The sequence below is a fragment of the Sarcophilus harrisii genome, chromosome 6, assembly GCF_902635505.1.
Source record: "Sarcophilus harrisii chromosome 6, mSarHar1.11, whole genome shotgun sequence".
Classification (NCBI taxonomy): Eukaryota; Metazoa; Chordata; class Mammalia; order Dasyuromorphia; family Dasyuridae; genus Sarcophilus; species Sarcophilus harrisii.
The window spans coordinates 241,830,112-241,844,480 of record NC_045431.1 but is presented as its reverse complement, the minus strand read 5'-3'; the positions used below and the strand labels follow the sequence as shown (position 1 = coordinate 241,844,480).

The 14,369-nt window shown below is 50.5% G+C and overlaps 1 protein-coding gene across 1 annotated transcript; it reads left to right on the top strand.

Moving 5' to 3' along the window:
* Positions 1-290: 290 nt before the first annotated feature.
* On the top strand, positions 291-6,158 carry CDC42EP2 (CDC42 effector protein 2). Its single transcript, XM_031943332.1, has 2 exons — positions 291-390; positions 3,070-6,158. The coding sequence occupies exon 2, from the start codon at positions 3,396-3,398 to the stop codon at positions 4,044-4,046; it is 651 nt and encodes a 216-aa protein (XP_031799192.1). The 5' UTR covers positions 291-390; positions 3,070-3,395; the 3' UTR covers positions 4,047-6,158.
* Positions 6,159-14,369: the final 8,211 nt, after the last annotated feature.

Below are 14,369 nucleotides of genomic sequence, written 5' to 3'. Positions count from 1 at the left end.
CTCCCCAGTGCGACGGGCCCCGGGGATCCTCGGAGCGGCGCCGGGGCTGCCGCGAGCTGGGATGGATGCCCCCGCGCTCCCTCCTGCTCTGTCCCCCCCCTCCCTCCCCTCCCACATGGACCCACCTCAGGGCCAGGGCGGAGGACAGCCCGGAGCGGCAGCTGGCGGGGCGGAGCCGGCTCGGGCCGGGTCCGGCCGGGCCGGGCCAGAGCCAAGCGGCCATAGGCTCGTCGGGGAGCCGGGGCGGGGCCCGCGGGGGCGGAGCCGTTGGCCCGGGGCCTGGGAACATTTCGCTCCCAGCTGCCGAGGGTCTTCGCCGCCACCGCCGCCCTTCCTCCGCCGATTCGGCCCCGGCCCGGGACGGCCCCGCTTGGCCGCGAGCGCGTCCGCGTAAGTGCCCGGGGCAGAGCGGCCGGGGCGGGGGGGGGGGGGGGGGGGGGCCGGGGGGGGGGGGGGGGGGGGGGGACGGCTCCGGGGGGCCCCCACGCCGGCTCCGGAATTTCCCGGGCTGGAGAGGAGCCCGGCCCGGTCCGAATCCCGGCGGGGGGGAGGATGTCGCTCGGCGGGACAGGAGCGCTGGGCCCCCGGAGCCCCCTCCAGCTTTTTCTGTCCCTGCTGCTGCCCTTTAGAGTCCCGCTCCCTGGCCTCCCCGGTCCCGCTCGTGCCTTGCGTCCTCCCGCGCCGCCTCGCTCCTTCCCTCCCGGGGGGCTCCGCGCCCCTTTCCCAGCTCGGGGACCAGCGCGCGCCCCTCAGCCCCTCCTGCTCCCCGGCCCGGGCTGGGCTAAGAGCCGCCCCCCGCCCTCCGTCCGGCCCCGGGGGGAGGGGAGCGCGCCCCGTATTTTTAGAAAAGGCTGAGTGAGGTGGGCGCCTATCTTTAGCCTTGCCCTGAAAGGGATCCCGGCGGGGCCGGGCGGGGCAGGGCAGGGCTGGCAGCGCCCTGTTCGGGGCGTGAGGGCGTCCCAAGAGGAGAGGGCTGGGGGCCCTCGGGCTGCTGTCCCAGCAGGAAGCCTCGAGCGGGGGCTCCTTGGTTTCCCTCAGTGCCGGAGCCCCGAGCCCCGCGGGAAGCTCAGGCGCCGGGGCGTCCCTCCTTTCCCGAGCCTGGCCGGTGAAGGGCCGGCCCCCCTCCTCCTTCCTTCCGTGGGGGTCTTATAGTCTGCTCACCCCCGCTCTTGGGAAAAGGTCCGGGCAGACTCGAACCCGCAGCCCCGCAGCCGGAGCCGGCTCTTCACCATCACCCGCTCCCGCCCAGGGTGGGACCCCGCAAGGACCGGGAGCCAGAACTCTCTCCCCGATCGCGGAGCACTCCGTGCTGGGGGGCGCGTGGCGCCATCTAGTGGCCTCCGGCTTAGCCGCTTAGCTCGGGCCGCAGGGGAACCCCGAGTCGCTGCCGGGAAATTCTCCTCCTGAAAAAGCCCCCGGGGAGTTAAGGGTCAGAGTGAGTGAGTGACAGGGAAGGAAGGGGAGACAGACTGAACCTAAGGAAGCTTGGGGCGCGGGCACGTGAGCGAGATAACTAACTGCGGGCGGTTTGCTGAAGGGAGTTGGGCTCCTGAGCCTCAGTTTCCTCCCCTGTAACAGGGGGTTTGGGTCCGTGACCTCTGAGTCGCTCGCCCTAGTGGGGCCATCGTCAGACTCCCAGGACAGGGCTGGGAGGGGCCCAGAAGCTGAGGAGTCCAGTTTTACAGCCCCGGGTGAGTCAGGAGCTTCCCAGAGCTCCCACCTGTCTCGGTGATAAATTGGCAGGAGCTGGAAGCCGGCCTGGGGGCTCCAGGTCAGCCTGGGACAGACATTAACATTCGTCCATAAAGCTTTGGGGTATCGGACAAGGACCGGCTGCACTTGAGGCTGGTCTGAGCCCTACGGAGGGAGCTGAAGGGAACGGGACTTCCTGGGGTCGCTCAGAGTTAGGGGAGCGGTCCAGGTCCCCCAAACCCAGGCCGCCCGGCCCTCCCCCAGAGCCCGGTGGCTTCCATGGCCCCTCCGTCATCAGGTGTGACCCAGGTGACAAGACCTGCCTGGGAGACACTGGTCGCCAGGGCTCCCCATCCCATTCTTTCCCTGTTCAGCCTCACATCTGGAAATGGGCGGACACATCTGGCCCAGAATGAGGCAGCTGTCTGGCAAGCACTTCTGCCCACCCAGGGTCTTAGTTTGTTGTGGAAACGCTCCATCTCTGGGAACGCAGTGAGAGCCTCGGCTGAGCCAGGAGATTGCCACCTGCCTCGTGGGGTGGGCAGGAAGTTGGCCCTAACTCCTGGCTCTAGAGCTAAGGAGGGGAGCACCATAAAGATCTGGGGTGACTCTTACAGGCCGGGCTGCTGAGGGGAGCGGGAGGAGGCAGGTCCCTCCCAGGAGGTGCTGGGACAGGATTTCAGGGGTTCTGTGGGTACAGGGCCTGGCCCTTCTGCCTCCGCCTCCCATTGAGTTTGTACTGGTCCCCACTTAGTCCTCATCAGGGGAGTCTATTCTGGCGCACATTTCTGATCTCTTCCTGCGATTCCATTCCAATGAGGACTTTGGGGCGGAAGGTGCTGAAGGAGGCTCCGGGCTCGCTGCCCCTGTGGGAGATAGCTGAGCCCTCTGGGAGTCCCCCATCTGGGTGGGCAGGTCATACAGAAGTGCTGCTGTGTAGGACGTATACTTGGGGCCTAGGAGGTAATAGCTGGTGGAAGGAGCTGGGAGTCTGCTGGGTTCCAGCTTTGCCAGTGTTATCTCAAGCAAGTCCCTTCTCTTTGGGGCTCGGGTCCCTCTTCTAAAATGCAGGGGTAGACAGCTAGGTGGGGCAGTGGAGAGAGCATCAGCTCTGGGATCAGGAGGCCCTTGACACTTACTAGCTGTGTGATCACTAACCAAAACAAAATTTAAAAATGAGGGGGTGAGTGCGATCCATAAGGTCTGCCTCCAACAGCCTCTCCCCTCCCCCAAGTTGTTCCAAGGTCCATCGTTCTAGGAGTGAGCTCCCTCTCACTACTGGGTAACCAGGGGCCAGGACGAGAAACCTGGGATGTTTGGGGACAGCTCCCCACTGGCTGGGCAAACCCTCACCTGCTTCTCCCTCTTCTCTTGCAGAGTGGGCCAGCTTCCAGCCCCGTGGGTCCAGGAGAAAGTCGCCTGCCGCCGAGGGAGCCGGGCAGGAGAGCTGCCTCCCCACCAGCCGCAAAGGCCGCTGCCGCCGCACTGCTCCTCGGCCATTTTTAGAATTTAATTTTTTAAACTTTTCCTCGATTCAGTGACTTTGGTTCAGCTTAGCCCTTGCCCCCTTTCGGTCCAGCTGCCATTGGTGGATCCTCAAGGGCTGTAGGGAGGCTTGAGGATCCCCACAGTCCAGTAGAAATCTAGCCGGTCGTGGGAGCCAGTTCTTGCCGTACCGGGCCCTCCGTGTGTGGTATGGTGATATGTCTACCAAGGTGCCCATTTACCTGAAGCGGGGCAACCGCAAAGGCAAGAAGGAGAAGCTTCGTGACCTGCTGTCCTCGGACATGATAAGTCCGCCGCTGGGCGACTTCCGCCACACCATCCACATCGGCAGCGGCGGCGAGGGCGACATGTTCGGCGACATCTCCTTCCTACAGGGCAAGTTCCACCTGCTACCTGGCACAGTGGGCGAGGGGCCTGAGGAGGAGGAGGAAGATGGCACCTTCAACCTCCCCTTCCAGTTTGCCCGGACCAGCACAGTCTGTGAGCCCCTGGGGCTCTCCGACGGGCACTCCCCTCTGCTCAAGAACGCCATCTCCCTCCCGGTCATTGGGGGGCCCCAGGCACTCACCCTGCCCTCGGCTCAAGCCCCGCCCAAGCCACCGCGCCTGCACCTGGAGACCTCCCTGCCGACCTCCCAGGAGAATGAGGGCTTGCAGATCTGGAGGACTCAAGAGACTTCGTCTCCCCAGAATGGCTTCCTGCCTGAGCAGGGCCCCGAGGAGCCCTTCCTGTCCCAAGCCAGCTCCCTCCTTTCCCTGCATGTGGACCTGGGCCCTTCCATACTGGACGACGTCCTACAGATCATGGACCAGCACCAAGACGTAGACAGAGTGGAGATCCCCACATAAAGCCCCAGGACGGGCAGGACCGCGTCAGGGCATTGGGCCCTGGGAGGCAAGATGTGGACATGGGATGGATTCCCCAAGCCTTTACCTCTGGGATCGGGGGGCAGATCATCTCTTGCTCTTGCGCCTCAGTTTCCCCCCACTTTGTCTCATGGGAACAATGACCTTTCAAGAGAGAGCAGCAGAAAAGCACTTTGGGACAGCCAGGTGCCAGAAAAGCAGCCCGTTCTTCCGGAGAGCTCCTCAGCTCCATTCTCAAGCACCCCGGCCAGCAAACTGTGTGGTTGGGGGAGACCCAATTCTGCCTTGCCTCGGTTAGAGCCAGGATGACCAGAGGTAGTTGCAGGATGGAGGAGGCTCCACAAAGGATTGTGGGAATCCACCTGGCTCTGGGTAAAAAGGGGGGGGTACCCTTACTCTAGATTCTAGTTACCTCCTGGAAAAAGACTCTGCAGGCAATATGAGCACGGTGTCAGCCCCTTTCCCTCCCCCTGACCTTGACTTAGAGTGAGCTGTGATGGCAATAAACCATGCTGGATTGGTGACAGCTTCCTCCACCTCGGTCTCCTTCCCTGTCCCTTGTCTCAGGTCTGCTTTGAGTCCAACTAACTTGGATTTAGTGCCCGACATCAAGGGAGTGCCGGATATCAAGGGTTTGGCCCGCTGGGCAGAAGGCACAATCCCTGCTTCTGGTCATAGGATCTAGAAGTTGTCCCCCCATTTCACAAATGAGGGAAACTGAGGCTCAGGTTTACAGGGTTTGCCAGAAGCACGAAACAGAATGGAGATGCGTAGCTCGCTTTACCAAGGAGGACTTTTCCCCTAAACCCCACAGCTCTGCAGACACCCAATAAGCACATTAAGTCGGGACTAAGCTCCCTGGGGCAAGAATCCTAGCTTTTTCCTTTATTTTTTCCCTAGCGTATACAGGGCCATGAATACAGTAGGCATTTAATAAATGTCTCCTCAATAAATGAGATGAGAACCGAAAGGTGGGTCAGATTGTGGGGCACAGACTGCATTCGGACCTGCTTGGGCAAGCCACCAGTCCCTCCCAGCATTGTACACCTTACAATGCCTTGTGTTGCCCTTGAACCAGGCAGGCTTCCCAGAATCCTCCTCCTCTCTTTGGGGAGTTTCCTGTCTCCGCCAGCAGGCAGAGAGCCTGTCCCTCCTCCCAGCTAAGCTGCTCATTGCTCTGTGGGATCCTGCTAAGCTCCCAACCGCATTAGGTGCCCCCTAATCCCTGAGCGGATGACAGCCACCAGTGTGTTCTGGCTTTGCTCAGGAGTCCCAGACCTCGGGGCAGCCCTGGAGGTAGAGGAGGTTGGGCTGGTTGGAGGCTCACTGGGGCAATGAAACTGCTCTTGGGTATAATCTAACTGCAAGCTAACCCAATGGTGGGAATTCTCTGGAGGCCAGGACAGCCATGGCCTCCCACAAATCCCCCCAGAGGCCCCACCAACCAAATGTCTTCACACTTCATGGGAATCCGGCATGGGTTCCCACCCCCTGGCCACCACCTCCTTAGCCATTTGGCTTCTGTGCCGTGTCTTGGGGGCAATTTGTCAGCGCCACCATTTTTTGTGGGTAACACATGAATCTGGGCGATTCTTCACTTGCCAAAAGACCAGGAAATAAGGCCGGGAGGCCTTTTAAAAGAAACCAGTTTATCGGGAGACGTGTATGCAAATGCTGGTGCCCTCTTCGCTCCAGGGTGCTAGGCCTCCGGCCCCTGACAGGGGTCACGTCCAGCCTCCTTTTCTAGAGAAGGGAGGAGGGCTGGCCCTGGCTTGTGGCTAGTAAGTTGCAGAACTGGCTCCAAAACCAGATCTAGTTCCCAGAAACCTTAGCCCTGAGCTGACCCGTGTGGCTTGACTGAGAGAATGTGCTTGGCAGTGGCGTTGGGCATGGCCACCATTCCTTCCCTGACAGACTAATCGGGGTGCCCAGCTCTCGGCGGGGAGCCGGCACCGGGCCGGAGCAGGAGTTGTGATTTTCTACTTTTGTTCGGTCATTTCTGACTCATTGTGACCCCAACGTGGGGCAGGAGGGTTGGCAAAAATACTGGAGTGGTTCCGTCTCCTGCTCCAGCTCGTTTTATAAATGAGGAAACCGAGGCCTTGCCAGGGTCACCCAGCTAGTAAGTGAGGCTGGATTTGAACTCGAGAAGACTCCTTTCTTACTCCAGGCTTGGTGCTCTGACCTCTGGAGCGCCACCTAGCTGCCCTGCGCTTTTTACCAGAGTCTGCTTTGACCTGACCTGAGAATCGCTTTCGTTTTGAGATGATCCCTTTGAATGGGCCTCTTGTCACTGAGGAAGGAGGCGCGGCAGGGGGATGGGAAGCCATTTTTAACAAAACTTGGGGAGGGGCCACAATGGCCGGCTTCTCAAAGGTGCACAAGCCCAGGAAGGGGAAGGCTGGACGGTAGTCTGAAAAAAATGTAAAGGTTTAGTGGACCACAAGCTCAGTGAATAGCTAGGTGATACTTATTCTGGAGTCCGGCTCAGCTTCCTGAGTTCAAATCCAGCCTCAGATACTTACTAGCTGTGTGACCCTAGGCAAGTCACTTGACCTTATTTGCCTCAGTTTCCTTATCTGTCAAATGAGCTAAAGAAGGAAATGAAGCCATTTGAGTATCTTTACCAAGAAAACCCCAAATGAGGTCACAAAGAATCAGCCATGCCTGAAAGCAACTGCCCCGTGGGCCTTATTAGGAGGCACTTTGGTGTCCAGGACTAGAGATCATCCTGTTACTCTTCCGTGGCCAGACCACATCAAGAAGCTCAGGTTCTGGGGCCATGGTTCAGGGAGGTGTATTAAACCAGAACATCCATAGATGGGCAAACAGCCTGGTGAAGGGCCCCCTTGCCCCTTCTGAGCCCAAACGCAGGGCTCCTTACACCTCCTGAGGCCACGGGAGTCCGCCTCATTGCCTTTGTGAGCTTCCCGAGATCCACAGTTATCAGGGGCCCAATGGACCAGACTAAGGCAGGGGGAAGCTGGTCCTTCGGGGCCCTAGTTGGCTACTAGGCCCTCTCAAAGGAGCGTTCCAACCTGCCAGGAACCCCTATGACCACTCAAGCCCTTCTTAGCTACTTCTATGCCGATTTGCCATATTTTCCCAGCTCTCCATCTGGTTTCAGCTCACTGTCCAAATGCAGTATGTCTGTCTGCCTGTCCATGAAACATATTCAGGGGGATGGATCAACACTGAGCTCCTCTTTCTGGAACAAGTAATTTGTTGGAGCTTGGGGCAAGCAGCCAGAGAGCCGGCCTGGGGGCCAGGAAGTTACCTCTGGCACATACTGGCTTCTGGGGCTCAGATCCAGCCTCTGATACTTAACTGGTTGTGTGAGTCAGTGAGCACTTACTAAGTAATATCTACCAGGCATTGTACTAAGTACTGCAGGTACAAAAGGTCAAAAGAGACAAAAAGATGATCCCTGGCTTTAGGAAGCTTATAATCAGGGCGACTGGGTGATGAGTGGATAGAGCACCAATCCTGAAGTCAGGAGGAGCTCAAATCTCATCTCAAACATTAAACACTTCCTAGCTGTGTGATCCTGGGCAAGTCACTTAACCCCAATTGCCTCAGGGGAAAAAAGAGACCCTTATAATCTTACAGGGAGACCACATAGAAACAAATATGTTCAAACAAAGCTTTTATACAGGATAAATTGGAGATGATCACCAGAGGGAAGCCATTAAAATTAAAGGAGATTAGGAAAGGCCTCCTGGGAAAGGTGGGATTTTTTTTAAAGGTTTTCATTTTCAAAACGTGCATAGACAATTTCCAACACTCACCTTTGCAAAATCTTGTTTATAATTATTTTTACTCCGCTTCCCCCGAACCCTCTCCCCTAGATGGCGAGTAATCCAATATGTTAAACGTGCAATTCTTGTATACATATTTCCACAATGATCATCCTCAAGAAAATCCAGATCAAAAATGAAAAAAATGAGCAAGAAAACAAAATACGAGCAAACAACAAAAAGTGAAGATGCTGGGTTGTGGTTCCCACTCAGTTTCCACAGTCCTCTCTGGGTGCAGATGGTTCTTTCCATCACAAGACCTTTGGGACTGGCCTGAATTACCTCGCGGTTGAAAAGAGCCCCGACCGTTAGCATTGATTGTCATATAATCTTGTTGCTCTGTAAAGTGTTCTCTTCTTACTTCATTTAGGTTCAGTTCCTGTCAGTCTCTCCAGGCTTTTCTGTATGCATCCTGCTGGTTGTTTCTTACAGAGCAATAATGCTTTATGACATTCACATACCACAATTTATTCAGCCATTCTCCAGCTGATGGGCATCCACTCAGTGTCCAGTTCTGAAGGTGAAATTTGAAGCTAGAACCCGGGGGAAATCATAGATCTGATCTAATCTACCGACAATGGGATATGGTGGGAAGTTATGGGGTCTCTCAAGTTGACATTCATGAAAGGGCCTTGGAGTGTGAGGATGAGGGAAAGGGTTACTTCAGTAACTTACTCAAAACGTCAGTAATGAAGGCAGAAGAATGACAAATCTCACCAACGAGCGTGAGTGGGATGCAAGGAAGAATTCCTTGGGAAAGCAAAGATGCTGCAGAGAGATCCCCCAAGAAAGGAGGTGGGTCAGGCAGGCAGTGAGAACATGTGCCATTGACATCCAGGCAGGTAAGGCAGGTCTGGGAACAGGCCTGCTGTGAGTCTTGCCGAGTACCCTTTCTGGGCCTCAGTTTCTCCTTATGCAAACAGAAGGACTTGGAGTGAATGGTCTCTAAAATCTTAGAATCACAGGAGCTAATAGGATCCCAATTTCTGATGTTAAGTCTTTGACAGATCTTGGGTGGCAAGAATTTACTCCTCTGGGGGGTGGCCTTTGCAAAAGCGTGGAGGCCAGAGGCTGAATGATGAGTTTAAGGATGCCAAGGAGACCAGTTTAGTTAAAACCAAAGTCGGTGGAGGTTAGAAATACACTGGATCCTGGAACCATAGCATGAAACTGTGGGAGTCAGAAGTCCAGGGCTCTTATCCCCAACCAGCTGTGTCTCTTTGTGTGAACTTCATTTTCCCCACCTATAAAAATCAGCTGGTTGGATCAAAGGTTCCTTCATTCAATACTACTCTAATCAGACCAACCTGGGGCTCTTAGTGCCCCCTAGTGTCTGACTAGAGAGTCAGCCCAGGTATAATTGCAATCCGATTACTGAATGCAGGACACCCACTGTCCCTTTGCTCTCTCATCCTCTCCATGCGCTTCTCAGGGGCTGAGTTATACCTGTTAATGCTTTAACTTGCTTCCTAAATGCCTTTCCCTGTAATGGGAAGAGCCCAAATAAATAAAAATAAATTTTATTCATAAACTTTATGTATTTATAAATCATAAAAATTATATATTTATAAAAAAATAAAATAAAAATAAAATACATATCAACACATTGGTTCTCTGAAGCATACCTCGTTCCACACCTGTTGTCCACCACTTCTGTCCCAGGACCTAGGAGTAATGCTCAACCCCAGTCCTCTGAAGTCATAAGTAGATTCCTTTTTTTTTTTTTTTTTTTTTTTTTTAAGTCTGCCGATCTTGTTTCCTTTACATTGTGGTAATCATTCTGTATCTCATCTTTTGGTGCTGCTTACTATTTCTCTGCATTGGTTCTTAGGAGCCTCCCAGAGTTTCTCCAAATTCTTTTCATCATTCCTTATTGCATTTGGATAATAATAGTTCGATGTGGTTACCCTGTGGGCAACCACATTGGGGCCATTTTTTAGCTATAACAAAAATTGCTGCTCTGAATATTTCTGTACCTGTGACTCTTTACTCTTTGGTTAGTTTTGCTGAATTTTGTTTTCTTGCTCTTTTTTTATTCTTTGGCTCTCTGGAAGTGGAGGGGGAATAATGGTGGGAAATGTAAGTGACATAAAAATAGAATATATCAACAAAAATATTTAAAGCTTCCAAAAGAGCTCTACTGTCAAGAAGGGAGGTAAGGGTCCCCACTCAGACTCCAGCTGAAGTAATATGTTAAGTTCTGGGCGCCAGACTTTAGGAAGGATGTTAAGCAGCTGGCAAGCATCCAAGGGAAAAGTGACCAACATGGGGAAGGGCTAAGGAATATCTGTCAAATGAATCGGAGAAGGAAATGGCAAACCCCTCCAGTAACTCTGCCAAGAAAATCTCAAAATGTGGTCACGAAGAGTTAAAACAGGTTGAAATGCCCTCTAGAGGGTGGAACCAAGAACAACAGGGAGGGGAGAGAACTCTGTTCTGTGTGAGGAAAAATTTCCTGAATTCATCTTGAGTATCTGCCAATGGAATGGGCTTCCTCAAGAAATAGGGAGTTCCCCATCACTGGAAGTCTTCCAGTAAAAGTTGTTTGACTCCTTGTGGATCAGATCTTTGACCATGTATGGATTAGACGAGATAAACCCAGAGATCCCTTCCAATTCCAAAACTTATTCTTGCATCTGACCTCAGGCTAGAAATGGAACTTCAAGGGACCTTCGAAGTCATCAAATCCAGTTTATATTCAAGTTCTCCTATTTAGAAGTACTAAATACTAGCTAACATTTCTATAATGATTATTATGGTCTGAAGTCAGAAAATAAGCTAAAAAATGAGAAAAAAAGATTCCCAACATAAAAAACTATTATGTTAATAGGGATGCTGTCACGAAAACAGAAGAAGAAAATAACTTCAAAACATCAAAGAAAAACACAACCTGGATACAAATTCAACTAGAGTTCCGGGACAGGATTTTTTAAAAAACATGTTTACAAATGAAAATCACGTAGTGATTACTATGTGTGAGGCACTGGGCCAAGAACTTTAAAATTATTTCATTTAATCATCACAACAACCCTGCCAGGCAGATGCTGCTGTCCCCATTTTACAGAGGAGGAAACTGAGGCAAATAGCATTTAAATAACTTGGCTAGGGTCACACAGCTAGTAATGCCTGAAGCAGACTTGAATTCAAGTCTTCCCGACTCCAGACTCAGCATTATTCATTCTATTCACCTTATGTCTTTGGGACTCAATTTCTTCATTTGGTAAATGCTAATAATAATGATATACCCAACTTCACTGTATACCGCTCTTCCATAACGAATCGAGCTTAAAGGAGGCTTCAAAATTATCTGATATAAATCCTTCACTATACAGATGCGGAACCTGAGGTCTAGGGAGATCAAGTGGATAGAATGAATAGAATGTTTGCTCAGGGCACACAGCCATTGGATGGCAGAGCTGGTCTTCAAAGCCAGGTTCTTCCAGCTCCTTCTGGTCCACTCAGGGAGGCTGGATGATATCTGGGCAAATCTCAACTTTGCCCATTCCTGCTGATCTGTTAAGTGCTCGTTCTCTCTGGATATTTTATACATATGTACATACACATTATGCATATATCTTTAACTTAATTAACTAGATTTGTCCATTCTAATTTTCACGGAGTTTGTTTCCTGGGCAGATTTGGTGTCTCTTCTGCCAAGCTGTTAATTCCCTTTTTAATTCTTTCTTCCACAGTTCTCATTTCATTTGTAAACATGTGTGTTTGGTTTTTTTTTTAATCCTTTCCCAGAACTCTAGTTGAATTTGTATCCAGGTTATGTTTTTCTTTGAAGTTATTTTCTTCTTCTGTTTTTGTGACAGAATCCCTGTCACCATAATAGTTTTTTATGGTGGGAACCTTTTTTCTCATTTTTTAGCCTATTTTCTGACTAAAGGTTTGTTATAGGGTCAGATTTTTTTTGTATCTCTGGAGGGAACATGTAGACTGGCCCTGTTGCTTTTTTAGAATACTGAATATTGTGTTATTCTAGCATCTCAGGGACAATTCAAGCTGGAGACCCACAAGTTTTCATTGCTCCCAAAGGGGTCTAATCTGAAGCAAAATCTAATTGCTTCCTCCTAACCTCACTCCACCCCAAGTCATAGCTCTGTAAATTCTTGACCAGGGTTTGGGTCCCAATAACAGTAGATACTGCTGAAATCATTCCATAACTGCCATCTGGAAAGCTCTGAGTGACTTTAGTCTGAGATTCTGGTTATTCTTTTGCAGGTTGGGCTAGAAGCTAGAACTGAGATCTACTCTGCTCCTGAGATCTGAGCCACCCTATCACTGCTGCAGGCTTCTGAACTTGAGTGCTAACTATATCAACTCAGCCCTCAATTGCTCCTTACCCCAAAATACCATCCCTGAGTACAGGTCCCCCCTTAAATTCACCTTGATCTGTTTCTAATAACTTTTTAGTAGAATCTCTGGGGTTCTCTATACCATCATATCATCAGCAAAGAGTGATCATTTGGTTTCCTCATTGCCTATTCTTATTCCTTTAATCTCTTTTTCAACTCTTATTGCCAAAGCTAGCATTTCTAATACAATATTAAATAGTAATGGTGATAGTGGGCAACCTTGTTTCACTCCTGATCTTATTGGGAATGGTTGCAGTTTGTTCCCATTACATATGAAGCTTACTGCTGGTTTTAAATAGATGCTACTGATTATTTTAAGGAGAAGTCCATTTATTCCTATACTCTCAAGTGTTTTTAATAGGAATGGATGTTGGATTTTATCAAATGCTTTTTCTGCATCTATTGAGATGATCATATGGTTTTTGTTAATTTGGTTATTAACATGGCCAATTATATTGATAGTTTTCCTAATATTGAACCAGCCCTGCATTCCTGGTATAAATCCTACTTGATTGTACTCACCTTGATCTGTGACCTAGATCTGTGAGCTGGGATGTTACCAATTGACATCTATTCCTGTCCTTCCATTTAGGTCCAGGACCTCCTCTTGTCCTAGTCTACAACACTGGAGTACATCCTCTTATCTGTCTCCCTAAACTAAACTGAGCTGGCAAAAACAACTCACTGTGACTTTTTCTTGGATTTCTCCACTCAGATTAAATGTGGCATATTTTCTAATTCTACTTGGGGGACATAGGGAGCAGACACAATGGATTCCTAGTTGGGGGATTCTTGTTATTCTGTGATCTCAGTTTCCCCATTCTAATAAAGGGGAAAACACTCATAGTGGCTCAGGGAGGGTCATTTGAGCCTGAGGGATTTCAGAATGATGAGAAGAGTCTATTGTACAAACAATCTAGGAACTCATCCTTTCGAGGAATACTAGAGTATGGATTAATTTTTGTTCCTAGAACAGTCAATAAAAACATTTGTTAAGCACATACTGGACTATATGATGGGTACTGTACTAAATGCTGAGGATGATGAAAGACACTCCTTACTGTTAAGGAGCTTACTGTTTAATGAGGGAGACAATAAACACTCTGAACAAACTATATACAGGAGAAACTGGAGATAACAGAAAGAAGACACTGGCATTAGAGGGAGACTCTAGCTAGAAGGCAGAATTTTAGCAGTAAAAAAAAGGTAAACGTCATAGATTGGGGAAAGGAAGATACCAGTGACAGAAACTTGGCCAGAGCCTATCCTGGTGTGCCTAGCAGTGCCTCCCTATCTTGGTATATCTAAGGGAGCTACCCCTATCCTGATCTACCTAGCCAGAGTCCAAGGAAGGGAAGCATGAGAGGCAGAGGGAGGGAAGGCACAAGTTAGCCCTCAGCAACAATGCAGGATGAAGGCCAAAGGGCCTCGAATCCAATCTCCCTGAGCTTGAAAGTAGATCAAATTCAGCAAAAGCTCATAAGATTCTAGATCTAGGTCTCAAAGGGACCCTAGATGTCATCTGGCCCCAAATCCTCATTCTACAAGTGAGAAAACTGAGGTCCAGAGAAATCACCATTAAAATGATTTGTCCAACTATGCTCAAAAAGTTATCAGACTGTGCATACCCTTTGACCCAGCAGTGTGACTACTGGACTTAGATCCCAAAGAGATTTTAAAGAAGGGGAAGGGACCTGTGTGCGTAAGAATGTTTGGGGCAGCCCTCTTTGTAGTGTCCAGAAACTGGAAATTGAGTGGCTGCCCATCAGTTGGAGAATGGCTGAATAAATTGCGGTATATGAATGTTATGGAATATTATTGTTCTGTAAAAAATGACCAACAGGATGATTTCAGAGATGCCTGGAGAGACTGACAGGAACTGATGCTGAGGGAAGGGAGCAGGACCAGGAGATCATTATATACTTCAACAACAATACTATATGATGACCAGTTCTGATGGACGTGGCCCTCTTCAAAAATGAGGTGAACCAAATTAGTTTCATTTGTTCAATAATGAATAGAATCAGCTACACCCAGCGAAAGAACTCTGGGAGATGACTATGAACCACTACATAGAATTCCCAATCCCTCTATTTTTGTCCACCTGCATTTTTGTTTTCCTTCTCAGGTTATTCTTTACCTTATTT